Source organism: Hirsutella rhossiliensis (assembly GCF_020360975.1).
Source record: "Hirsutella rhossiliensis strain HR02 chromosome Unknown scaffold00002, whole genome shotgun sequence".
Taxonomy (NCBI): Eukaryota; Fungi; Ascomycota; class Sordariomycetes; order Hypocreales; family Ophiocordycipitaceae; genus Hirsutella; species Hirsutella rhossiliensis.
In genome coordinates this window covers 6,686,640-6,711,261 of record NW_025408668.1, presented here as the reverse complement: position 1 = coordinate 6,711,261, position 24,622 = coordinate 6,686,640, and the positions used below count along the sequence as shown (strand labels likewise).

The window sequence follows — 24,622 nt, the reverse complement described above, 5'->3', positions numbered from 1 at the left end:
CCCGCTGTCCACGTCAACTGCCCGCGCGTCTCGGGACGCCTGTCGGTCCATGCGAGCCGCCGTAGCCGCAGGCTCTTGACCCGCCCGCGCGGGAGTCCGACGATACAACGTAGCCGCTGCCGCCAACGACAACAACCACGGTCGATGGAGGCTGATGAAAGCCCGTGTTCCATTCTTGCCGACTATGCGAGTCCCCTCATAGCCGAATAGTCAGGTGTTAGAACGCCCTGCTACGCCCTGCTACGCCCCCCCCCGCATCCAAGCTGCAAGCCTCGGCCCGTCGAGCCAGAGACCCGGCCATCCACGCACCGCACAGTCACCATGTCTGCCACGGGATCCGGCTTCCTTGGCCGCTCGAGCAGCAGCAATGCCAACATGCGAGGCCTCGTGCAATTCATTGCCGACTTGAGAAATGCCCGAGCCCGTGAGCTCGAGGAGAAACGAATCAACAAGGAGCTGGCCAACATTCGCCAAAAGTTCAAGGATGGCAACCTCAGTGGCTATCACAAGAAGAAATACGTCTGCAAGCTCCTCTACATCTACATCCTCGGATGGGACGTCGACTTTGGCCACCTCGAGGCCGTCAACCTCATCTCAGCCAATAAGTACTCGGAGAAACAGATTGGTTATCTGGCCATGACTCTCTTCCTCCACGAAAAGCACGAGCTCCTCCACCTTGTCGTCAACAGCATCCGCAAGGACTTGCTGGAAAACAACGAGCTCTTCAACTGTCTAGCCCTCCATGCCATTGCTAACGTGGGGGGCCGCGAAATGGGAGAGGCCTTGAGTGCCGAGGTGCACAGACTGCTGATTTCACCGTGAGCACACAATCTTCTTTGCGGTGCCAAACACGCCCTGACCGTCTCGCAGAACCTCCAAGTCCTTCGTCAAGAAAAAGGCGGCCCTCACGCTGCTTCGTCTCTATCGAAAGCATCCGGGTATTGTACAGCCACAGTGGGCTGAGCGCCTCATCCACTTGATGGATGACGCCGACTTGGGCGTCGCCCTCTCTGTGACATCCCTGGTCATGACCCTGGCGCAAGACGACCTGGACCAATACCGCGGGGCCTACAACAAGGCGGCAGCGCGGCTGAAGCGCATCATCGTAGATGGAGAGTACACTACCGACTACCTATACTACAAAGTCCCTTGCCCTTGGCTCCAGGTCAAGCTCCTGAGGCTGCTGCAATACTTTGCTCCATCTGGTAAGTCCGCTTGTCGTTGGCATGGCGGGGCCTGGACTCACTCCTCTGGCTCATATAGACGATACTCATGTGCGCGAGATGATCCGAGAGTCGCTGGACAAGATTCTCAATCTCGCCATGGAAACCAACAAGAATGTCCAGCAGAACAATGCCCAAAACGCCATCCTCTTCGAAGCCATCAACTTGATAATTCACCTGGATACCGAGCATGCCCTCATGAAGCAAATCTCGACTCGACTTGGCCGCTTCATCCAGAGCCGGGAGACCAATGTACGATACCTGGGGCTTGAGGCCATGACCCATCTGGCCGCGCGGTCGGAAACCCTTGGCCCCATCAAACAGCACCAAGACATCATCCTCGGTTCCCTCAAGGACCGAGACATTAGTGTGCGCCGAAAGGGCCTAGACCTTCTGTACAGCATGTGCGACTCCACGAACGCGCGAGTCATCGTGGGCGAGCTGCTGCAGTACCTACAGAATGCAGACTTTGCCATTCGGGAAGAAATGGTTCTCAAAATTGCCATTTTGACGGAAAAGTACGCCACTGACGTGCAGTGGTACGTCGACATATCTCTCCGCCTCATTGCCATGGCCGGGGACCATGTCAGCGACGAGGTGTGGCAGCGTGTCATCCAGATTGTAACAAACAATGAGGAGCTTCAAGTCTATGCGGCACAGAACATTCTTCAGCACGTCAAGTCGGACCACTGTCACGAAACCCTGGTCAAGATTGGCGCATACATCCTCGGCGAGTTCGGCCACCTCGTCGCCGAGCAGCCTCGCTGTAGCCCCATCGAGCAGCTCATGGCTCTCCAGGGGAAACTCGCGGCCTGCTCATCCAGCACCAGGGCCATGATACTGTCGTGCTTCATCAAGTTTGTCAACTTGTTTCCCGAAATCAAGCCTCAGCTGCTTCACACTTTTGAAGTTTACAGCCACACCTTGGACTCGGAGATGCAGCAGAGGGCATGTGAATATCTGACGCTGGCGAGAATGCCTACGGATGACCTCTTGAGAACCGTCTGTGATGAGATGCCGCCTTTCCCCCAGCGAGAATCTGCTCTTCTGTCTAGACTACACCAGAAGCATGCCAACACCAGCGACCGGAGAACGTGGGTCGTCGGGGGTAAGGACGCAAACACCGACAACTCGGAACTTGGCATGGCCAAAGCTGGAAGCTTGAAGAGAACATTCAGCTCAGCCGCTCCCATCAATGGCGGCAAAGCCAACGGCGCGAATGGAAATGCCAATGGAGCTTCAGACCTCGCCGGACTGGATCTCAACGCCCCTTCCCCGACGGAGCCGAAGATGCTCAAGGCACCAAATCTAGCCAGTGCCGCGCATCTATCCCCTGGATGGGAAGAGGGCTTCGAGAGGCTCATGATGAAGCCAGAAGGCGTGCTCTACGAGGACGGCCAAGTTCAGGTCGGAGTACGATCCGAATACCGTGGACAGATGGCCTGCTTAATCACTTACTTTACCAACAAGACTCCCGGACCAATGAGCTCTTTCACGACAGTCTTGGACCTGGACGAAAGCGAAAAGGGCAAGGTCACTTGGGATGTGAAAAATCTCCCCGAAAGCACAATTGCCCGTGGAAGCCAGTCTCAGCAGGTGACCATGTTTGAGGCGAAGAGGGTTTTTGCGAAAAGCCCCACGATTCGAGTGAGCTATCTAGCTGGGGCTCTGCAGGCCGTTACCCTCAAGTTGCCAGTAGCAGCGCACAAGTTTATGGATCCTGCAGAGCTCTCGGCGGAAGATTTCTTCAGGAGATGGAAGCAGATAGGAGCTGGCCCTCGCGAAGCCCAGGAAATCTTTGGCTTGTCTGCTGGAAAATCGCAGGGAAAGGAACTGACGGAACACTTTGTCGCCTCGACAATCAAAGGATTCAGATGGGGGCTCCTGGACATGGTCGACCCCAACCCGAAAAACCTGGTGGGAGCCAGTGTCCTACATACCTCTGAAGGCGGCAAGATTGGCTGTCTTCTGAGGTTGGAGCCAAACTACGTCAGTCAGGTAAGCTGCCGTCCGGCTCCCTTGGAGGCGTTATGGGTGCTGATCATGACGCTACAGATGATTCGAATGACCATCCGAGCAACCGACGAATCGGTACCGTCTATCCTATCGGCGCTCATGCAGCAGAGGCTTTCATCTGGAAAGCTGCCAGCGCCTGAACAGCGTCACTTGCCAACTCGGGAAGAAATCTCGAACACGTTTCGCAACGTCATGGTGTCTTGAAAAAATCTGGCTTGGTTGACTAAATAACATACTGCGCATATTCGGAATACTATTGACTCGGCACGCATGGAAGCGTAGTGGCGTTTGAAGGACGAGTGAGAACTTGTTGATCGGGCTGTCGGCCGGAGATGTAGCACGCAGGCCCAGGCCAATGGCATGATCGTGATCCGCTGAGATTCCAGCGATCTGTGACGCGGGTTGACGGCTGGACTGCAAATCATAAGGGACAAATGTCCCCAGTATGCCCATCGACTACTGATACCACATATATTCAATGGAAACGAACAGTGATTGTCTATGCACGAAGCCAAACACGAGCTTCTTTACCTTGATCCCCGGTAGCATGGCAGTGAGGTCAACCGGTCGCGATGAGTCGGATCGACGAGAAAGGTGTCCTGGGAACGATGTCTCTAGTGATCACTCGCCGCCTTGCTATTCTTTGAGCTTGGCATCTGCTTTTGCTGGTCTTTGGCCGAAAATGGTGCTGCCAACCCTGACCTCTCCGCTGCCCATTGAGATGGCCCCCTCAAAGTCTTGGCTCATACCCATGCTCAGCTCCAAGCGGTCCTGGCTCATACCCAGCTCCCTGGCTACCAAGTCCCGCTGCTCCCTCAGCGTCTCGAAGTCCTTATTCTGGTTCTCCGGGTCGGTGGCCTTGCTGCGGGCGATGGCGCCAATGGTCATGAGGCCGAGCAGATGGAGGCTGGGACACGACTCGACAATCTCGCGGCATAAGGCGACGGTGTCGGCGCCGGGCGCGCAGCCAGACTTGGCCTCCTCGCCGGATGTGTTGACTTGGACATGCACGGAGAGCTTGGGCAGGGACGGGGTGGCGGAGAGTAGGCTGGCACGGGTGGCATTGAGGAGCTGGGCCTTTTTGGGGGTGTCGACGCTGGACACGCAGAAGAGGTTGGGGATCTTGGCGATGGTCTTGCAGTGTCCTGGTGCCACCGTTAGGATTTCCGACGAGTGAATGAGGGTTCCTGATCCGAACCAGATTGGAGGCCACCGATGAAGTGCCACTGAATGCTCTTGGGCAAGAGGTCGGCCTTTTGGCTCAGCTCCTGCGCATAGTTTTCGCCAAAATGGGCATGACAAGCCGGCTCCTGATGCAAGGCCAAGATGTCATTTGCCGGCTTTAGCTTGGAGACCGCGACGAGTCGGATCTAGAAGTCGGTTAGCGACGGCTCCTGATTTGGAAAAAGCCCGGGGGCATTGCAACTCTGGGAGGGGGAGGGGGGTTTGTACAGGCAGGGCAGCCTCGCGTAGTTTCCTACATTTCGTCCATTGGCCAGGGCGGCGGCACGTTCCTTGACGGATCTGAGCTGGGAGGCCAGAGCCTGGGCCCTCGACGGATCAATGCGCATTTCCTCTGGGGTGTCGCCCATGGCTTGCTGCCCATGAGAAAGCGACAGGTAGGCGGTGCAGAGAAGACTGGGGTGATGGATTGTGATGCGAAGTCGCCGGTCGGGCCATCATCGGCTGTCAACGTCACCCACACGGTACCGCCTCGCCAGTACCTCTGCAACGACTTCAACTCCTACCCAGCAAACACGAAGTCTTGGCACTGAGCTATCATTCAGCGAGGCGAGGGAAGCCGCTCTATTTGGGGACTGAAGCAGGGTCAAGGGACAAAAGCAGAGCCTAATGGCTTCTTCAGACGCAAAGGTTGGGCGGCGGCGGACAGACAGCAGCGCAACTTCATGGCAGCGGACAAAGAAATCGCCAGATCAGGCCATTAAGTCAAAGTCCAGCCACACCGCGGACCCGTTCCTCCAAGACTTTTTAAGCCCGTCCTTCGATCCCGCAGCCTTTCTCAATGCCACTTTGCCGCCCCTCGGCAAGAGGCAGGGCCCCGGTCAGGGGGGACCCGAGCCGGTGCCCCTGGCCGAGCTGTCGGCCCAGGCCCAGGCACTCCTCTCGCAGCTCAACGCGCATACAACGAGGCTGTCCAACACGCTGACGCAGCTCACCGACGACATCCTGAGGAGCGGCAGCCGGCTGGCGTATGAGGTAGAGCTACTGCGGGGCGAGACGCTGGGGCTCTCGGAGAGTCTGCACGAGACGCTGCAAGACGACATTAAGCAGTTTATTCCAGGGGGGCTGCAACAGGAGGCCGCTGGCACGGGAGGCGATGGGGGGGAGTCGGCGGCCCAGCCTGGCGGAGAGGCCGAGGACCCAGACTACATCAAGCAGCTGCAGACGCTGACACTGGTGCGGTCGCGGCTGGACTCGGTCATCAAAACATTTGGCAATGCCATGGACTTTACCTTTCCGCCATCCGAGCTTTCCGTCGGCTCCTCGTTTTTATCCGTGTCGGCACCAGATCCGGGGTCCGAGCAGCAAAGCTCCGAGGAAAGAGGCCAGCAGGTGCTCAAGCAGCTGCGAGACGAGATCTCGGGGCTCCTCAACGCAGGCGACGAGCCAGTTCAGGGGATAGAGAGGGCGGCGACCAGGATCGAGGAGCTCAAAGAGCTGACGAGCGTGTGGAAGGGGACAGCCGAGGAGAAGGGGCGGAACAAGTTCATCGAGGGCCTGGCCAAGATGGTCGAGGACAGGCACCGCGAGCTGATGAGGGAAATGGAGCTGCAGGCGGCCAAGAAGGAGGGGAAGACGGCGGCAGCGACCAAGAGAAGGGGCTCGCCGCGAGAGGCGGGCCCGGCCGAGGACTCGCGGACGCTGCCGGGGGGGTTTGGGCTGATGAGCCAGCTTCAGAAGCTACGGAGCGGGCTGTAGGTGTCTACGGATGTGTCGAGAGGGAGAGGGGGACATGGGTGGCGTGAGGAAGCCGGCCAGGGCTGAAGGGGGCCAAGATCCCGTACACGTCTTTACAAATACCATGTCAAGCTCGATCAGGACAATGCTCGGCCACTCGGCCTTGTACTTGCCGGCTTATACGGAAGTCGTAAAGTCCACATTGCCTGCGTCAAGGAACCATGGGTCTGGCTACCCCAAGGGCATCATCGCATCGCGGCCATTCAAGCAGCCATGGTGGCCCCGTGTCAATGGTGCCAGTCGGCACTGTGTCGCACCGCCGGGCCAATCACAGACGCCGCCAATGGCAATCATGTGGAGCGGGCAAAGGCCCATTAAGCAAGGCACAAGCCAAAGCATAGTATTAGCCGTCGCTCCGCCCGCACCCCAAAATGCCTTCCATGACATGACAGCGCCAGGCCGGCCGGCTTTTTCCCTCCCCCATCGAACCCACAGACGCCCTCACCGCCAGACTTCAGCATTCTACCGGCGTCTTGCCCTGCGGCCTGGGAGCCGCACTGCTCTGGTCCCGTGAGAGGGATATACCTCTGACATCGTCATCTTTTGCATCATTCGAATCACCACCTCCCCCTCGCCTTTGTCTCTCGTCCTTCTTTCAGCCAGCCCGCGCCGGGAAAAAAGCAGCACAACAGCCTGCTATCCAGTGCCTCTGCTCAGCTACCAAGCATTACCCTGAACCCATCCCGTTCCATTTCACCCGGCGCGCCATGGCTGCCAGCGACACAGCCGCGCCCCCGGCCCTGGGTGGCAGAGCCGACCGACCCTCGCCTCTCCCCACGGCTCAATCCAAGCGAGATCGAAAGCGCCAGGTCGTCATGGAACGCCTCGCAGTCTTGACCGAGAGGTTCCAGCACGACAAGGACTCGGCCTACCGTGACCAGCTGCAACGCATTCAGTTCGAGCTCAACAAACTCCAAAAAGTCGACCCCTACGCCGCCAATGCCGTCGAGGCTGCAAGCGAGGTCCAGAGAGAATACAAGCAGGCCATGGGCACTCCTGGCCGTGCCGAAAATGCCCGCAGCCTCATTGATATGGCCGGCATGAAGTTCCCACAGTTCATGTCCGACGTGCAGGATGTTCTGGAGACCCGCGACTTCACCCTCACCCAGTCCAAGGTGGGACTCCATTTCCCTTGGTGCCCTGCGAGCCGCCTGTTAACCATGAAGCCTTGTGCTTGTCCAGGACGAATACGACCGCAAGGTGCAGGAGTACAAGACCACGCACACGTTCAAGGTCGTCACGGCAAAGCGAGAGCACGAAGCGCTCAACAGCACGATGCGTGATCGTCTCATTAACCAGCTGAATACCAAGAAAGCGCGGCTGAGCAAGGAGAAGGAAGCGTTTGAGATAAGCGACACGAACGCTCTGCTTCTCAACCCAGCTCAGTTCAGCCTCACCAACCCGGGCAGCCCTGGCGGCCACCCCGGCAAGAGGTCGACGCGCAATCGCAAGGATGTTGACGACAGTCACGCCTACGGCGAGAACAAGAAGCGGAAGCGCAACGGCGGCGACGAAGAAGGCTCCCCGGTGCCAACACGACGGGCCTTGGAGGCCAACGCCACCACGCCCTACTGGCAGTCGGAGAAGGCCCGGAACGAGGCTAGGAAGCATGGAGCCGTCTACACCATCACCAGCCTCTTCACAGAAAAGGAGCTGGCAATGTACTACAACGCTTCGGCCCTCGCGGCCCACAACTACATTCTGCGCCACCGCGTCAACGGCAGCGCCTCGTCTCCCGAGGGTAGCGACTCGGGCTTTGGAGACAACGACGTGGGCGAGGGTGAGGCGCCGCTCGCGGCCCCTGCCATGGAGCGGCAGGTGTCGCATGCTACACGGAGCACGCGGGTCGCGGCAAACCAAAACTCTGTCGACGACAAGGGACTCGGCGTCGACACAATCGGCAGCCATGAGCTGGCCGCCAACCTGGAGATACTGCACACCCCGGAATGCCCACCGAAGATGCCCCAATCACTGCCCACCCAATACGTCAAGAACCCGTTGAGAGGCTCGGAGACGTCTGTGCCAGGCACGCTGTCCGATAAGGAAGTGACTGCGGACCTGCAAATCATCGCTGGCCTCAAACAATACGACTCGACCCGCAAGCCGGGCAGTCACCTGGAAAACCCCAAGGGAGTCCGCAAGACGTTGGAAGCAGCTTCGGCCCCCTACCAGGTCAGCCGGTTCGGCCCGTTGCTTCGTCCCGGTTACTCGGGCATACCACCACCGGAGTCGATGCGCGACCCTTACGGCATCAGCGCCCTCATCAGCAACGTGCGCGACCTTTCTAGCCCCGGGCGCGGCAGCCAGTCTTTGAACGGCCAGTTGGCTGCGGCACCCATGAGTCGGCAGAGCAGTGCCGGCGGCGTGGCTATGAGTCGACAGGGCACCGCGGGCAGTGGCCGAGGCAAGACTCGCAGAGGCTAGGACGGCGATTTACTTTTCGGGTGTGTGTGTGTGCTTTCACCATCATGGCTGCATTTTCAGGACCAGCGCGGCGTCGGTTCATTCTTGTGATGCATTTGCTGAAGCGCGACATTCTTCGCACTTTTGGCTCACGACGGGGCGAGCGAGCAGGTCGCACGTGCTCCCGGCCAGCTTGGCGGAAGCAGCAGCAGCCGCCGCTGCCACTAGAGTCGGCAGCGCCCCTTGCAAAGGCGAAGAGGGCTATTTTCCATTGCGATTATCCGGTTTCCTTTCTTCTCCCCAGCCAGTGCCTTTGAAGACAAGGCCATGATCTGGCCAAGGGGGAGACCATGGTTTCTTTGTTGCTATTCACCCGATGCTGCTCCGCCGAGGCCGCCTTCCCTATTGAGAGCGGACTGGATAGCTTGCGACGGGAGGGCCTGGCCTTGTTGTTGGGCCGGGAGTGAGACTTTCGGGCTACACACCATGGAGCATATACGAGGTAGATGCGATGTACTCAGGTTTGCCAAAAAGGGGCTTGAGCCCTGAATTCACACCAATCCTACATGATGCCGCTTTGTGTCGGCTATTTGAGTGAATGTCATGAACCGAGACTGCCTCATTTGCTTCATTATGCCGTACCCCAAGTCCAATGCTGTTTACTTCCTGATGATTACGTTGCACATAAATGGCGCGCCCGCCTACGGGCCGAAGACGAGAGCACGGACCTCGATGCTCTCGCGGCCGACAGCATCGGGGCGCGATCTCGGGTCGACAAAGGCGCTATGGGGCACCCGGCCGCCGATGTTGGAGCCGGGCTTGAGGGACTCGCTGTCGAAGCACTCGAGCAGCAGCCTCTCGTCACCCGTCATGCCGCTGAGGTAATACCACTTCTGCTCCGGGTTGTAGCGGATGGCGGCCGTCTCGCCGAGGTAGCCGTCCGGGTAGCGGTGCTGGATTGGGACTACGTCGTGGTCGCGGAGGGTCGAGGTGGAGGCAAAGGCCAGGGGGAAGGACTCGACGGGGTCCTTGTTCAGGGGCCGCCAGACGTTGACGATGCGGTAGCGGCGGCGGAGTAAGTCGTCGGCCTCGTCGGGAAAGTAGCGGCGGACGCGCTTTGCGACCGAGGGGGGCGTCTGGTCGATGTGGACGCGGGTGACGGGGGCGCGGGGGGCGCCCGGGCCGGCGCGGCGGACGGTGTGGTCGAAGATGTGGACGCGGTCGGCGCCGGGGATGGCGTCGAGGAGCAGGCGCTCGACCTCGGGGTAGTAGTTGCGGCGGATGGAGTCGTCGTCGACAAAGTCGGGCTCGCTGGAGGGGGGTACGCGCGAGAGGAGCTGGAAGGCGTCGCGGTCGAGCGAGAAGTCGGCGCCGAGGCCGGGGGCGGCACGCAGGTCGTGGATGCGGGTGTCGTGCGTGGCGTCGGAGAAGTTACGGGTTGGCTCGCCGGCGGGCGGCGTGTCGACGTAGTTGAAGGGAATGGCGGCCTTGTCGGCGGGCGGGTTGTAGTAGTTGAGGGAGGCGGTGACGTCACCGCGGGGGACACGGGAGGAGTCGGCGACGGCCATTGCGGGCTGCGTTGATGGAGAGTTGATGGAGAGTTGATGGAGAGGAAACGGTGGCCGGGGGAAGCAAGGCAAGCAAAGTCGAAGAGGCCTCGGGGGTCGCGTCGCCAGGTGGAAAGGGGTGGTGATGTTGCGGTTCAACGACTTGGTAGACGCTGCAGAGACAGGGCCTGTTCCGCCATGACGACGGCGATGGGGGCTTTTAAGCAGGCCGGGCCCCTCGGAAGACGGAAGGTTTGGTAGATTTCAAATCAGGCCGTGTCTGGTGAGGTGAGTATCGCGATGGCACGAGGGAATCACGTCAACGTGACAATTTGTAAGGGGGCTTAATAATTGGTCCGGAGCTAGCAAGTGCAGCGACGGAAGACGCGAGAGAGGCAGGCTTTGCACGTGCATGAGCTTGTGTTCTATCTACAGTGTCCCCGTTACCGGCACGCATGGCCGGTTGGGCATTGAGTAGGTACTAGGTAGATTAAGGTATCTAGGTACCGAGTCGAAACGGCCCACGCTACGGTATTTGTATGGCAGTATTTGATTACTGGATTACCTAAGTAATAGTACCTTACCTACTTAGGTACAGTACGTACGTACGGTGGGCTCGCTCGCTCTGCCGGGCTCTTTGGCCGGGCCCGTCGCATCTGCCACGCGCTGTATCCGGGCTCGAGAGCGTCCGGACACAGCACTCAATCCTAGCTCATCCCAGGGGCTCACTCGGAGGGCGCCCGCCACGGTACCTGCTTGCCTTCGCGAGCCCTCTGCCCGGAACAAGTCATTGTGTAATTACTGTAACTACCTACCCTGTCAGGCACTGCGGGTTTCCAAATCTACCAAACCTGCTTTTTTGGCTTCTTCAGCAGGTCCAGTACCGGTCGAGCTTGGCTGCCAGGGTCGGCCAAGACTAGCCACAGCGACCCCTACTAATGAAACCATTGGGCCGAGTTCCCAGTCGTCGTGGCAATCTCTCTCTCGAGCTTTGATACATCAGCTTCTTTGCACCCTCACCACCACCCCCATGAGTCCTCCCGGCGAGAGAGCGCGCGCGCGCAAAAGGATCAGAGCAAGACACAGCCAATGCCCTGCCAATTGAGTCCGCTTGCACTCCGCCCGCAGGCAGCCTCGGAGGCAGTCCCCGCCGGCAGTCAACTTATACCCGTCAACAAGCCATGCCCTCGCCTCCCAACACCGACGCCATCCCCCCGGCCGCCGGCATGCCCTCGTCGTCACGGGAGCCGGCAGGCCTCCCCGACCGCCACGTTACCGCCGACAGCATCGAGGACGCCTACGTGCGCTTCATCTTCTACTGCAACCCGGCCCTGCCCCACGACGCCGACACGGCCAGCTTGCGCGAGGCCTTTCGCAGCCCGCCCCGGAGCGGCGGCAAGGTTTTCCACCCCTTCACCATCTTTGGCCTCGTCGCCCGCTTCTACGCCCGCGACATCAAGACCTGGACCGAGTTGACGACGCTCCTCGGCGTCGAGCCCCCCGACCTCTCCAAGGATGAAAGCGCCCAAAAGGTGGCCCAGTACGGCGTGCGCTTGAAGGTACGTGTTGGCTGCTTTTTGGGCTGCATCCCCCGCTCATGCAAGGACAGAAGTGGATGAACTCGATGCATGTCAGAGCCTTCTTTGAGTATCTCATGAGCATGCCCAACGACTATTGGACCAACCTTCCCGCCGACCCCAACCCCATTGCCTGCCCTGTCCGCGATGGCGTAGCCGTCGAAGACGACATGGCCCTGCGCGCACTCATCCCGCACATACGCCCCAAGAGAGGTCGCAAAAGACCGGATGCCGATGAGCCCGTCGCCTCCCCCGCCCAGAAGTCGCGCCTCTCGGATCCCTCCATGGTCGATGACCACCCGCAGCCGTGGTCGGCACACCCACCCGGACAAGGCCCACTGCCGGCCGCCGCGGCAGATCCGGAGCAGGACGGTGACGAGTGGGGGCGCAACGATTCCCTGCAGACGCCCCTCAGCCGGTGGCCGCAGTCGGTCGTGACGCCATCGTCGCGCGGCACCTTCTGGGACGACACTCTGGAGCCTCGGTCCGCCGTGACCCCCTCGAGACCGAAGCCGTCCAGCCACAGGAGGGGGGCCAAGAACGTCTCTTCTGCCTGGAAGCCAGGCGGCATCTGTGCCGGCGCGAAGCAACGAGGACGGCCCCCGGTCAACCGCACGCCCGTCGACGGACCCAGTCCCGCCTCGCAGAGCTGGAAACCGTTTCAGGATGTCGACCCAAGCTTTACCGGGCCTCCTCCGGCGATGAAGCAGGAGCAGGATCACTACCAGCCTGAGCCTCCTGTGAATGGCCAGCCTGCTCACACATCGTCGGCGGCACCTGCGTATCAGCACCACGAGAATCCTCACAAAGGGTCGAGTAGACCCTCGCGGCCGAGCATCTCGCTGCAGGTCCCGGAACGAGAAGGTGGTGCCGTGCGCCTGGCCACGCCGCCATCGCCTCGGCAAACAGAACCGGCGGAGAGTGGACAACAAGGCAGTGGCGCCGCCGCCGCCGCCGCCGCTGAACAGGGCCCGCAGCAAGACGCCTCGCAGACGAAGCAAACGTCCAACGGCTGGGAGCGGCTCGCAAAAGAGGCGACGGACGCGTACGAGCAAGCCAGCAACGTGCCGAGCAACGGGTGCGAGGGCCCGGAGAACATGCCCGAGTACTACTTTGAGAAGATGGAGGACCGAACCAACGTGGACGCGCTCGTTTCGTACTTTGTGCGCTCCATGTCCGACTCGGAGTGGGTGGACCTCGAGGGCAACCCGGACGAGCCGGCGTCGGTGGAGGAGTCGACGGCGCTGGTCAACGCCATGCTGCAAAACATGTTCAAGACGTCGACGTCGCCCCAGGCCTTTCTCATCAACCTGGCGGCGCTGGCGGGGTCCATGACGCTGGTGACGACGCGGCCCAAGTGCGTGCGCATGGGCGAAAACGACGACTCGTACGTCTACAAGTGCGACTGGGAGTACCGCTTCGGCCACGTCAAGGGCGGCTTCACCATGCCGCAGTACGTGCCGCGCACCATGTGGAAGAAGCCCGAGGCGGGCCCGCCGGACGCACAGCAGCAGCAGCAGCAGCAACAGACGCCGCTCACGGCCGAGGACTGGAAGAGAAAGTACCAGGCGTTGGCCGAGGAGGTGCACAAGCGCAACACGGAGCTGGCGGAGCTTCGGACCAAGGTCATGACGTCGCTGGGGCGCGAATGGATGGAGCCGTGAAGCTGCTTGCCTTGTGTCCCGTCTCGCTTTTCTGTTGGGCATACGCATCATACCCCCTCCCTATCTTGACGACATGTTTCATTCTTGGTTATTTGGCCGGCTTCAATGCTTTGACGCGGCTTGGGTTTACTGCATCACCAGCATGCTTGCCACATATCCCTTCGGGCCCCCGGGCTTGTTTGTTTCGATTTTCTCTGTACAGGCATAAGAAGAGTCTCCCGCGATGGAATCATGTGCATTGGAGCGACTGGCACGCCTGGCAACTAGATGCTTTTCATGAAGCAAGAACAGACTTGTCGAAGCTGCAGGAGGCGTGACTGGATTGACCAAGCGATTTGGGGTCAGCCCTGGCGCAGTGGTGTAACATAGGCTGCAGAGAGGTATCCGCATGTATGTACTGCACTTCTGGTATGTAAGTCATCGGAGATGGGACAAGGCGCCATGTTGCACGTGGCGAGAGTGGTGGACTTCATGTTATACGCATGGTACAGTACAAGCAAACGGTACTATGCTTACGGCGATTGGCGGCCATTGAACGGGGTGGGAAATGCTGATGCCTTGCCGGCCGCGGCGTCATCAGCGCGTACGAGGTGTTTCTGTCGGTGCCTAGGGAGGAGGCATGGTGGACATGTAACGAGAGGAGCTCTGGGAAAGGTTGCCAGGGGGTCAGAGAGGAGGATGATGGGTGGTTGCTGGAAGCGAACGAATGTCTCCGGGCCTCTAATAATAAGTCGCCGTCGAGGACACGGTACGGAGTACGAATACCCGCAGGTGGAGATGGTGGTGGGGTCTGGGGTGCGGAGTGAGGAAGTGAGGACGGACTGGATCGCTTAATCTGGGGCTGAAGTTGGGCTGAGCGAGAAGGACGACGGGAAGCGGCAATGGTGGCAACGATTGGTCCGACCGCCTGCAGGAAAACAGTACAGTACTTACGTACTAAGTACCTCCATAGGTACCTAAGGTACTGCTCACCTGGGAGATAAGGTACCTGCCTACCTTAGGTACCCCTTGTGTACTGTACTGTACACGCCCCAGGTCGAGCCAGATGACGAGAGAGCGGAGAGCAACCGCAATGAGTCGGGTGCTCCAACTGTAGTAGCGGGTCCAACAAGGCTTAGCTAGGGCCGGGCTGGCGGTTGGCTCGCGCTATTGTCACCGAGCACAATAAAAGCGATGCCGGGCGACAATGCAAGACGTGAACTGTCTGTGCCAATAGCCAATAACAACAGGTCGAAACAAACGGGCACGGCGTATTGTTCACTGCATTGCACGTACTGTAGATGCGGAGATGCGGCGGTTGGAAATGGCGACTTGTTGGCTTTTTTGCTCATCAGGGGACCTCGAGTTGTCGGGGCGTGCGTGCGCAAGCCGGTACTCGGGTGTTTTGCGACGGGAGGTCCAGGTTCCTCAAGTTTGTGCCCGAGCCCAAGCTTCCGGTCCCATGAAGAATACATAGTACCCAGTCATCCAGTGCTCTGTACCCGCTGTATGGTGAGCATCTCAGAAGCAGCAGACCTATTACATGCGAGACGGTACGAGGCAAATATTTCAGCTGCCACCAATACTCTGTACTGTAATTACTGTACTCTCAGGCGGGGGAATAGCGTGTACAGTGCCATGTCCCGTCAACCCGACCTGACTCTGTGCAAGCCCACCGGTTCAACAGTCGTGCTAATGCAAGCCAGCGCGCGCGTTGACCTGCGACTCGCCCCGTTTGAGGACATGCCGTGTTATACCTACTAGGGTAGTAGCCGGTACCGGGAGGACAGGGAGCTGATTGAAGCTTATTGCCAATCAATCAAGAGATGAATCGATCCCTCGTCGTCGAGCAAAGGCCTCGCCCGCGTCCATGCTTCCGTCAGCGCCACTCGCCAGGCCTCGTACAGTACAACAACCAATGTGCAGCGCATTGCAGTGCAGCCCTCCCTGTCATCTAGGTACAGTACCTACAGTCTTCTTCTTTCCTCCTGTGCGACCTCGAGACGCCATCATCCATCCCCTCTTCATACAGTACAATCCCGCCGCCTTTTTTGTTCTTGCGCCTCCTCCTGCTCTTCCTCCTCCTGCTCCTCCTCTTCCTCTTCCTCCTCGTGATTCGTTGCGCGACCATCTCACGCCTCCACCTTTCCCACGCCGTGTCGTGTGGCGTCAAGCCATCCCAAGACCGAGAGTCAAAAGTCTCATCGTCGCCCGTTGGATACTGTCCTTGCGCGTTTGGGCCCCTCATCACCTCCTCCCCCCCGCCGGCCAAGACCCTCCACCACCCTGCCCTCCACAGCTCTCGGGCCAGGCCAGGAGCCGGGGGCTTGTCTTGCTCCACCTCCAGTCCGCGCTGGGCAATGGCTCCGGCTGCATCCTCGCTCGTGTGCTCAATCTTGCGACCTTGTTCTTCTTCTTCCTGCCTCGGGCCTTTGTCGCCTTGATCAACCTGTCCCTCTTTAATGGCCCTTGCCTTGGGCCCGATACCCTCACCACCAATCCGCACTCCGCCTGCTCCCCATCTCAGCTGCCCGGTCGCTGCACTGTAGCTCGACCGAGGCCCGCATCGGTTCCTGTCTCCACCCTCGATTGCCTCGACTTTCCCCGGATTTTTGCGCCTTGTCACTGCGGCTCTCGCTCCCGTGCCTGGCCTGCCCACGATGGCATCTGGCAGCGTCGTCGACGAGGCCACAAGGTATGTCTCATTCCTCGCTCTCGTCTTTCTCCTCTCGTATCCCTCTCATTCTCATGTCCCTCTTTCTCCCCACAATCCATTCGGGGACGAAATGGCCATTCCCGCCTCCCGCTCTGACATTGCATGCGCCCGCCATGGCACCTCGAGTTCCCACCGCCACTCCATCGTCGCCTCCCACCCCTGACTGACTCCTCCAGAACGCGCAACCGTTTCCACAACTCATCCACGACCGAGGCCGGTCGTCGGCCCCCCGACTCGGAGCGCCATGTTGACATCAACGCCAACGTTGAAGCCAGGTGTGTCCATGCACTCCTATCTACTCTCCCTCTGCGCCATCTCCTGACACGTCCTCTCCCTCTGCTCGCTACAGAATCAAGAACCCGCTCATCGGTGTCACACGACGAACTCTTCTCTCCGATGTCGACGAATTCTGCCGCCTCAAGGGCCTCGACGCACACCGCGACATATTTCGCAAGGGAGCTCTCGTCGCCCAAGACCCCACTGGCTACGAGGACATCACGGGCGAAGAGGCACTGACCGACGAGGAAATCGAAGTCCTTCGCAACGAGGTCCTCTACAAGTGGCGCGTTCCAAAGGTCCTCTACCTCACCATCGTCACCTGCTCCATCGGCGCTGCTGTCCAGGGCTGGGACCAAACCGGCTCCAATGGCGCCAATCTTCAGTTTCCCGCTGCCCTAGGTATCGGCTCTCAGAGCATCGAGGATAAAATCCTCGTTGGCGTCGTCAATGCCGCTCCCTACATCGGGACGGCCCTGTTTGGTTGCTGGCTGTCGGATCCCATTAACAACTACTTTGGCCGCCGCGGCACCATCTTTATCGCCGCCAATTTCTGTCTGTGGCCCGTTCTCGCTTGCGCCTTCTGCAACACCTGGGTCCAGCTTCTTGGCTGTCGCCTCCTGCTGGGTGTCGGCATGGGCACAAAAGCAGCGACAGGTGGGTTCCCATCGTCCCTTCGTCCTTCGTCCTTCGTCCTTCGTCCTTTGTCCCTCGGAGCACATCTTCCCCAAACCTCTCCCTTTTCCGAGACTAATCCGCCGTGACCAGTCCCTATCTTTGCAGCAGAAAATTCTCCGGCGCCCATCCGAGGTGCCCTCGTCATGAGCTGGCAGCTGTGGACGGCCTTTGGCATCTTTCTTGGCACCTGCGCCAACTTGATAGGTCTTAGCATAGGCGAGTACGCCTGGAGATACCAGCTTGGATCGGCCTTTATCCCCGCCGTACCGCTCGTCATACTCATTTTCTTTTGCCCTGAATCGCCTCGCTGGTACATCAAAAAGGACCGATATCAAGACGCCCTGGGTTCGCTGCTTCGCCTGCGCAACAGTCCCGTCCAGGCCGCCCGCGACCTGTACTATATCCACGTCCAGCTGCAGGTCGAGCGCGGGTTCATCGTCCACGGCAACTACGTGGGCCGATTCATCGAGCTCTTCACCATTCCTAGGCTCCGTCGCGCAACCCTCGCCTCGTTTGTTGTCATGGTTGCGCAGCAAATGTGTGGTATCAATATCATCGCATTCTACTCGTCGTCGATTTTTCTCGACACCCAGGCCACCACTTTTGAAGCCCTCATGGCCACGTGGGGCTTTGGACTCGTCAACTTTCTCTTCGCTTTCCCGGCCATCTGGACCATTGATACCTTTGGGCGACGATCTCTCCTGCTCTTCACATTTCCCCAGATGGCCTGGACGCTACTAGCAGCCGGCCTCTGCACCTTGATTCCAAACGAATACAGCAAGGTGCACATGGGCTTCGTCTCCCTCTTCGTCTTCCTCTTCGCCGCCTTCTATTCGCCGGGCGAAGGGCCCGTTCCCTTCACCTACTCGGCCGAGGTGTTCCCCCTGTCGCACCGCGAGGTCGGCATGTCTTGGGCGGTGGCGACATGCTTGTTCTGGGCCTCGGTGCTCTCCATCACGTTCCCGCTGATGCTCGCCCGGCTGGGTGTCCTCGGCTCGTTTGGGCTGTATTCCGTCTTCAACATACTGGCGCTCGTCATGATCTTCCTGTGGGTCCCCGAGACGAAGCAGCGGACGCTGGAGGAGCTGGACTACATCTTTGGTGTCCCGACGAGAGTCTTCATGAGGTATCAAGTCACCAAGGCCCTGCCCTGGTGGTTCAAGCGGTGGATTCTCCTCCGCAAGGATGCGACCCTTGAGCCTCTTTACCGCCTCGACGTGGCCGACCACCAGGAAGACGAGCAAGAAAGCACAGACAACGGCTTCGAGAACGACAAGGCCAGAATAGAGATCAAAGACCTCGCCGGCTTTTCGAGTAGGGCGACGACGGAAGCCCAAGCAAACTCCCCCGCTCCTCGGTGAGGCTGCGATGACGTTTTGTGGATATGAATTTCATGTCCGGAATTCTTGCGGATTCCAGACTCCCTTTTCCCCAGCATTGGAAAAAAAATACTCTTCATTACTTTCGAATACGATACTTGGCGTCCAAGATTGGCATACAGCGAACTCCCTATATTGGGCAATTCTTTTGTTTATTCTCTATGATACCACGACGACGGCAAGGAAGAGATGGAAGCGGAGAACGATGACGTGGCACGATACCCTTTGATGTACCTTATCTGTCTTGATGTACTCGGCGATGGCCGGCGCGTAACATTGCGGACATGACGACCTTATTGCGACAGTACATTGAATGACACTTGATGACTTCGCGTGTATAAAGCAGTGGACATTTTGAGTTCCGGATTCGCGTTGAGCAAAGACAGGCAACAACCGGATGAGCTGAGGACGAGCGGATCCCCCATGAATAATGGCGTCGACGTGGACGACTGGGCGGTAGCGGTTGGTCTTGACGATCTCAAAAAGAACTGGGCTCTTGGCGAGAGACCCGTGCGGCCCCACATGAAAAGTCAGCGTCGAGCGCAGGCGTTGGCTGCAACGAGATGCGGCTCGACCAACGAATTCAGCCGTTGGAAGTTTGCGCTGCCGACGACGAATTGTGAAGCACGGATGGCGATATTGGCAGGCGATATTGGCAGGCGATGGTGATGGCATGGGCACAAGACGGAACCCAGTTGATGGGCGTCCTGCCATGTTTGCTTCCACGTTTTGTTGGAGCAAAGGCAACGAGGCTGGCGATACGGGATCTCGCAAACCCACAGTTCAGCTGGGCTTGGAATACCAGACCGAGGGCCATGAGCTGCTGTGCTATCCGGGTACTGCGCACTGTACATGCAGATGGATGGCGATGGAGTGGAGGGGATGAAAAGATCCATCCGTGACGAAGACGCACGAGAGACTCGGTTTTTGGGCCGGGCTGAGAAATGCAAGGATCGGCAGTCAGGCTAGATGCCAGTCTACGGAGTGACGGCTTCTCTACCAATACCGATGCCAGCTGTCGAGTCTCGCTACGGGATGCATTATGCTTGGTGGTGGTGGTGGTGCATACATGCCTTTGCAAGGTATGGAATAGGCCAGAAGAAGCAAGACACAACTTTTGGAGGCAACGAAGTCCCGCCGAGAGAAGAGCACAGAAGTCCAGGTGCCGAGCTTGCAAACGTCATGCTGATGGATTGGCAGCGAGAGCTTCCAGAAGCGTAATGGAACCAACCCGCCCAGCGGGCGATGACATAGCCAGACAGGCAGCCCCTTGATTCAGTTTGCGGCGGCGGCCCGCGAGCGTCCAAGACAGTGTGCCGGGTGGAAATGAGCTGTCGTCAGTTCTCTGGCAATCAATCTGCGGGCGCGAAGCACTGGAAAACAAAACCCCTGCATTGGACCAAATCTTGACTTGAGCTCCGCGAAACTCCACTTCTATTTTTACTTGAACAACAATGCTGTTCTCGAACATTTTCGAATGGACGGCGGCAATGCTACAGCGAAGGGCTCGAGGCAAGCATGTCCATGTCCCTGGCACTTGGGATGGGCCCCTTTTCGAGTGGTACAGTGTCCGTACAGTGTTGCTCTACACAGTAGGTCAATGCTGGATGCTTTTTTAGCCCAGGTGATTGGCTACACAGCACTCCGTACGAGGCACCGAGGGACGCGGGTAAACGCAGCAGCACCCCTTACTAAAAAGAAAGGCGGGCGCCGGTCCCCTGTTTCATTTTTTATTTTTTTTTGCCAACAAGCGAACACCGAGTGGGCAGGCGTCTGGCCTTTGTCTCCAAATCTCTAATCTTACATTTCTGGCTGCCCATGCGTGGAGCCGCGATGGTGAGTGAGCATGTGCATGCTGTACATCCATTCAACGTCGAGTCTCCCCATGAGCATTGCGATGGAAAATGAAATGAGATCAAGGGTCAAGAGTATGTCATGGTGGGCAGCGGAACAACACGACGAGATTTTCACCCCCTGGCCCTCGCAGCGGCAATCGGACGAAAGGGGGGAGTCCCGGGGAGGCCTGCCAGAAGACGTGCTGTAACCGCGCCAGCACCTGCCAGTGACAGGCCTCTTTGCCGGGGCATGGCAAGGGCTCCCGGCGGCCGCCTTACCGCACTGTGCCCCTCCCCCCCGCCCACCACCACTTTTCTGGAGCTCGGCGTCTCAGGAGGGCTGGCCGTGTTCCCGGTGCAATGCCTTGGATGGAACGCGAAGGGCCTGTACCGCCGGCCGGGCCCCTGCCGCATGCTCCACTGTGGCTTCCTGCGGGCTCAAGTAGGTGGCACCCAATGCAGGCACTGTGCGTGTGTGCGTGTGCGTGTGCGTGTGCGTGTGCGCGTGAGAGATCCTTGGGGAGATCATGGCAAGGAGGAGACGACACGAGGTTGGAAAAGACGACAGACCACCTCTTGTTCCACTTCTTTCCTCCCCCCTCTACCGCTCTTCTGCCTCGTTTCTTTCCTTGCCCATTCCCTTGCCTCCTTTCCTCCCACCCCCACGCGTCACTCTGCGCTTCTTTGTTTCCTGTTGGTTTGTTTCCTCCCGCTCTTCATCCGTCCTCCAACCTTGCCTAAAGACTCTCGTTCTCTCGCCTCGACTTCTTCACCTCCCCTCCTCTCCTCCTCTCCTCCTCTCCTCATCCCCTCCCTAGACGTCCTTTTTTTGTCAGTTTCCTTTTAGCAGCGACGTTCATCCCCGGCACTCGCTGCCTCCGTCTAGACAATCCGCCCTCAATCTGGTCGAGCATCGTCCATCCCACCGACTTTCCTGGAGCCGGTCTTCAGCGAGCTCTGCGGGTGACGACGAATTCGAGCGTCCTGTCCTCGATTGCCTCTGGGCCCTTCAACCGTTTCGGCTGCCCTGCTCGGCCTCTCATTTTAATGAATCGCTCCGACGACACGCGTTGGACACGACCTGTACACCCTTAAGCTGCATAGATATCAGTATACGACGCCCATCACCTCGACAATTCGCCCTCTAGACGCAACCAGTTCCGTTTCGCAACCGTCTCCCCTTCACCTCGAACCACCTGCTTGGCCCGATGTCCAGCAAGCGCCACTCGCTAAACTCGCGATCCTCGGGCTTCATCCCCCTCTCTGGCGGCGGCGCGAAAGACATGGCCGACGTCGGCATCCCACTCTCCAACGTCAGGAGCAACGTCTCGACGACGGGCGCCCGCAAGCCCAATCCCGGCGCCTCGACCAGCTACGACTCCTCCCCGACCGAGAAGAGCGGCCTCCACCATCGCCATGCCGGCCGTCGAAGGAAGTTCGGCGAGGGCCTCGGCCGCACTGGCACCGGCAACTCTGACGACGTCAGCGTCAATGCCCTCGGCAGGATCTACGCCAAAATCGTCGGCTTCTCCGTCGTCACGCGATACATGGTCTACGTCATCCCCGTCGGGATCCTTCTTGCCGTTCCCTTGATTGTCCTCAGCTTGACGGAACACAGATATGATCTTCCCGTCGGCAGCAAACGGGGAGAGAACGGGGAACCGGAGAAGCCTGGCCCTTCTCTCTTCAGTCTCTTCCTCTGGATTCTCATCTCCTGGCTCTCGCTCTGGGCCGCCAAGATTGCTGCATGGTTTCTGCCAAAGGTCTTTATGTTCTTCTGCGGCATCGTCAGCATGGGCGTCCGGAAATACGCAACCGTCCTGCAGAACTTGACCATCTCCCTGTCCCTCTTCTTCTCCGCCCTGGCGTCCTGGATGACCTTCAAGCACCTGTTCGAAGCCGCCAACAAGGACGGCATCAACTGGGTCGTCGATCTCCAGCGCATCCTTGCCGCCCTCTTCGCCTCGTCGGCTGTCCTCCTCGCCGAAAAGGCCATTGTGCAGCTCATTGGCGTCTCCTACCACCAGCGCTCCTTTGCAAACCGCATCAAGGCGTCCAAGCGCGAGATTTACCTGCTTGGCCTCCTCTACGATGCCTCACGCACCCTCTTCCCCATGTACTGCCCCGAGTTTGCCGAAGAGGACTACGTCATTAACGATAGCATCGAGATGATGTTGCGCGGCAAGAAGGCGAAGGCGGGGAAGGCGGCTGGCGCAGCCACTCCCATGAAGATCATCGGAGACGTTGGCCGCTTTGGAGACAAGGTGACATCTGCCGTCGGCAACATTGCCCACGAAATCACGGGAAAGCAGGTCTTGAACCCCAACTCGGCCCATTCGATTGTCCTTGAGGCTCTCGAGAAGCGCGCGCCTTCGGAAGCTCTCGGCAGGCGCATCTGGATGTCGTTTGTGCTCGAGGGCAAGGAAGCGCTGTACATTGATGACTTCCAGGAGGTGCTCGGTCCCCCGTACCGGGACGAGGCCGAGGAAGCGTTCAACGCCATCGACAGCGACTTGAACGGCGACATTAGTCTGGAGGAGATGATGCGCAAGGTCGTCGAGGTTGGCAAAGAACGCAAGGCCATTGGCGAGGGCATGAAGGACATTGGCCAGGCCCTCCGAGTCTTTGACAAGGTCTTGCTCTTCGTCGTCCTCCTGATTGTTATCTTCATCTTCCGTAAGTCCCCCCCCTTGCGCGCTGCACTCGCCTCCACGGCTGACGCCTCGCAACAACAGTCTTTTTCTTCAATAGCAGCTATATCCAAGTCATTGCCAGCGCCGGGACGGCCCTCCTGTCTCTGTCTTTCGTCTTCGCCACCACTACTCAAGAGTTCTTGGGCTCGTGCATCTTTCTTTTTGTCAAGCATCCCTATGACGTTGGCGACCGGGTCGACATCGGAAAAGTCCAAATGGTGGTGGACAGGATTTCCCTTCTCTACACTGTATTTACGCGCATCGATCTCATGCAGGTGGTACAGGTGAGCCGATCCATCTGAAATCTCTGGCCTGCTTTGCCATGTGGCTGACTCTTTGACGTTGTCCAGGTACCGAACATCCAGCTCAATAATCTTTGGGTCGACAACATATCTCGCAGCAAAGCCATGAAGGAAACGGTTGAGCTCAACGTCTCTTTTGACACGACCTTTGAAGACATTGAGCTGCTGCGACTGGAAATGGAGGACTTTGTCCGATCCCCCGACAATGCTCGCGACTTCCAGCCCGACTTTAACATCAGCGTGGCGGGCATCGGCGCTCTAGACAAGATGGTGCTCTACATCAGCATTAAGCACAAGTCCAACTGGCACAACGACGGCGTGCGTGCCGTTCGTCGGTCCAAGTTCATGTGTGCCTTGACCATGGCGCTCAAGAAGATTCCCATCTACGGACCGGGCGGCGGCTCCGAGGAATTGGGTGGACCCACGAATCCTTCCTACTCGGTTGCCGTCTCCAATGATTTCGCCGCAACTGCCCGAAACGAGGCTTCCAAGAAGAAGGACGAATCGCGCATGGTGCCCACGAACGCCGACCAGACCGAAGAGGAGGCTCGCGCAAACGAGCAGCATGCCGCCACGGAGATCAACACCCGTCACCTCGTTGTGGAGACGGAAAGCCTCTGGAGCCCTCGAGAAAACGAAGACCGATCTGCAACGCCTCGCGACATGGACGACCACCGTCGGTCGCGGGACATCGAGTCCGTTCGCACCGAGCTTATCAAGCGAGCGAGCACGCGCGGCCGGCGAAAGGCCGGCGAGGGCCTGCGGAACCTCACGCCCACAGAGAGTGGCTACGCCGGCTCTGCGCCCCATGCGGTCAGCTCTCGGCTGGAGACATTCGACGAGGAAGCCCAGACGGGCATGTCCTCTCCCTACCGCGGCGGCCAGACCGGGCTCGAGGTGGCAGAGGAGGAGCGACTAGGCCTCTACCAAAGTGCCTCGCAGCGCTCCCAGCCCGGCCGGCACCGGGGACCGAGCTTCTCGTTCAAGGACTCGCGAGGATTGACGCCCGGCCATCGCTAGTGGTCGATTGCATGACGGACGGTGCTGGGGACGGAGCACGGAATACAATACATACTCATCAAAACCAACCAGGCTGGAGCTGGTATAACGCAATTTTTCAGACGCAAATATGTGCTTGTGCATCTTGGAGGCGCGCAAGAGGCATTGAACATAGTCATGCTGGCCTTGGCCCAGCGTCGGCTCTGCCTGCGGCACGGGTTGTGGAGTGCCATGGGCAGAAGACCGATTTGGATGCGGAAAAGTGTTTTTAGTCGTCAAGGTATCGCAGATACTTTACGTCAATATGTTTCCGATGACCTCTTGTCCTTGTCACTGTGACGCTCCAACTACTGTCT

At 58.9% G+C, this 24,622-nt stretch overlaps 8 protein-coding genes across 8 annotated transcripts; 6 read left to right on the top strand and 2 right to left on the bottom strand.

Moving 5' to 3' along the window:
* Positions 1 to 321: 321 nt before the first annotated feature.
* On the top strand, positions 322 to 3,443 carry HRG_02380 (AP-2 complex subunit alpha-2; the record flags this gene model as incomplete). Its single annotated transcript, XM_044860851.1, has 6 exons — positions 322 to 818; positions 871 to 1,205; positions 1,264 to 2,225; positions 2,289 to 2,331; positions 2,407 to 3,221; positions 3,279 to 3,443. 6 exons carry the CDS (start codon positions 322 to 324, stop codon positions 3,441 to 3,443), a joined length of 2,817 nt encoding a protein of 938 aa, XP_044724484.1.
* Positions 3,444 to 3,875: 432 nt separating this feature from the next.
* Positions 3,876 to 4,831, bottom strand: HRG_02379 (pyridoxal phosphate homeostasis protein; the record flags this gene model as incomplete). Its single annotated transcript, XM_044860850.1, has 3 exons — positions 3,876 to 4,384; positions 4,438 to 4,609; positions 4,721 to 4,831. The coding sequence occupies 3 exons, from the start codon at positions 4,829 to 4,831 to the stop codon at positions 3,876 to 3,878; spliced, it is 792 nt and encodes a 263-aa protein (XP_044724483.1).
* A 259-nt stretch (positions 4,832 to 5,090) lies between these two features.
* Positions 5,091 to 6,179, top strand: HRG_02378 (putative 37s ribosomal protein s5 protein; the record flags this gene model as incomplete). The annotated part of the gene is made up of 1 exon (XM_044860849.1): positions 5,091 to 6,179. One exon carries the CDS (start codon positions 5,091 to 5,093, stop codon positions 6,177 to 6,179), a length of 1,089 nt encoding a protein of 362 aa, XP_044724482.1.
* A 746-nt stretch (positions 6,180 to 6,925) lies between these two features.
* On the top strand, positions 6,926 to 8,642 carry HRG_02377 (sds3-like domain-containing protein; the record flags this gene model as incomplete). Its single annotated transcript, XM_044860848.1, has 2 exons — positions 6,926 to 7,333; positions 7,401 to 8,642. 2 exons carry the CDS (start codon positions 6,926 to 6,928, stop codon positions 8,640 to 8,642), a joined length of 1,650 nt encoding a protein of 549 aa, XP_044724481.1.
* A 680-nt stretch (positions 8,643 to 9,322) lies between these two features.
* Positions 9,323 to 10,189, bottom strand: HRG_02376 (7alpha-cephem-methoxylase P8 chain related protein; the record flags this gene model as incomplete). The annotated part of the gene is made up of 1 exon (XM_044860847.1): positions 9,323 to 10,189. One exon carries the CDS (start codon positions 10,187 to 10,189, stop codon positions 9,323 to 9,325), a length of 867 nt encoding a protein of 288 aa, XP_044724480.1.
* A 1,205-nt stretch (positions 10,190 to 11,394) lies between these two features.
* HRG_02375 (ARS binding protein 2 domain-containing protein) lies at positions 11,395 to 13,409 on the top strand (the record flags this gene model as incomplete). The annotated part of the gene is made up of 3 exons (XM_044860846.1): positions 11,395 to 11,727; positions 11,778 to 12,485; positions 12,534 to 13,409. The coding sequence occupies 3 exons, from the start codon at positions 11,395 to 11,397 to the stop codon at positions 13,407 to 13,409; spliced, it is 1,917 nt and encodes a 638-aa protein (XP_044724479.1).
* Positions 13,410 to 16,048: 2,639 nt separating this feature from the next.
* On the top strand, positions 16,049 to 18,419 carry HRG_02374 (sugar transporter domain-containing protein; the record flags this gene model as incomplete). The annotated part of the gene is made up of 4 exons (XM_044860845.1): positions 16,049 to 16,083; positions 16,281 to 16,379; positions 16,454 to 17,037; positions 17,149 to 18,419. The coding sequence occupies 4 exons, from the start codon at positions 16,049 to 16,051 to the stop codon at positions 18,417 to 18,419; spliced, it is 1,989 nt and encodes a 662-aa protein (XP_044724478.1).
* A 3,061-nt stretch (positions 18,420 to 21,480) lies between these two features.
* Positions 21,481 to 24,287, top strand: HRG_02373 (mechanosensitive ion channel domain-containing protein; the record flags this gene model as incomplete). Its single annotated transcript, XM_044860844.1, has 3 exons — positions 21,481 to 22,948; positions 23,008 to 23,249; positions 23,316 to 24,287. The coding sequence occupies 3 exons, from the start codon at positions 21,481 to 21,483 to the stop codon at positions 24,285 to 24,287; spliced, it is 2,682 nt and encodes an 893-aa protein (XP_044724477.1).
* Between the last annotated feature and the right edge of the window lie 335 nt (positions 24,288 to 24,622).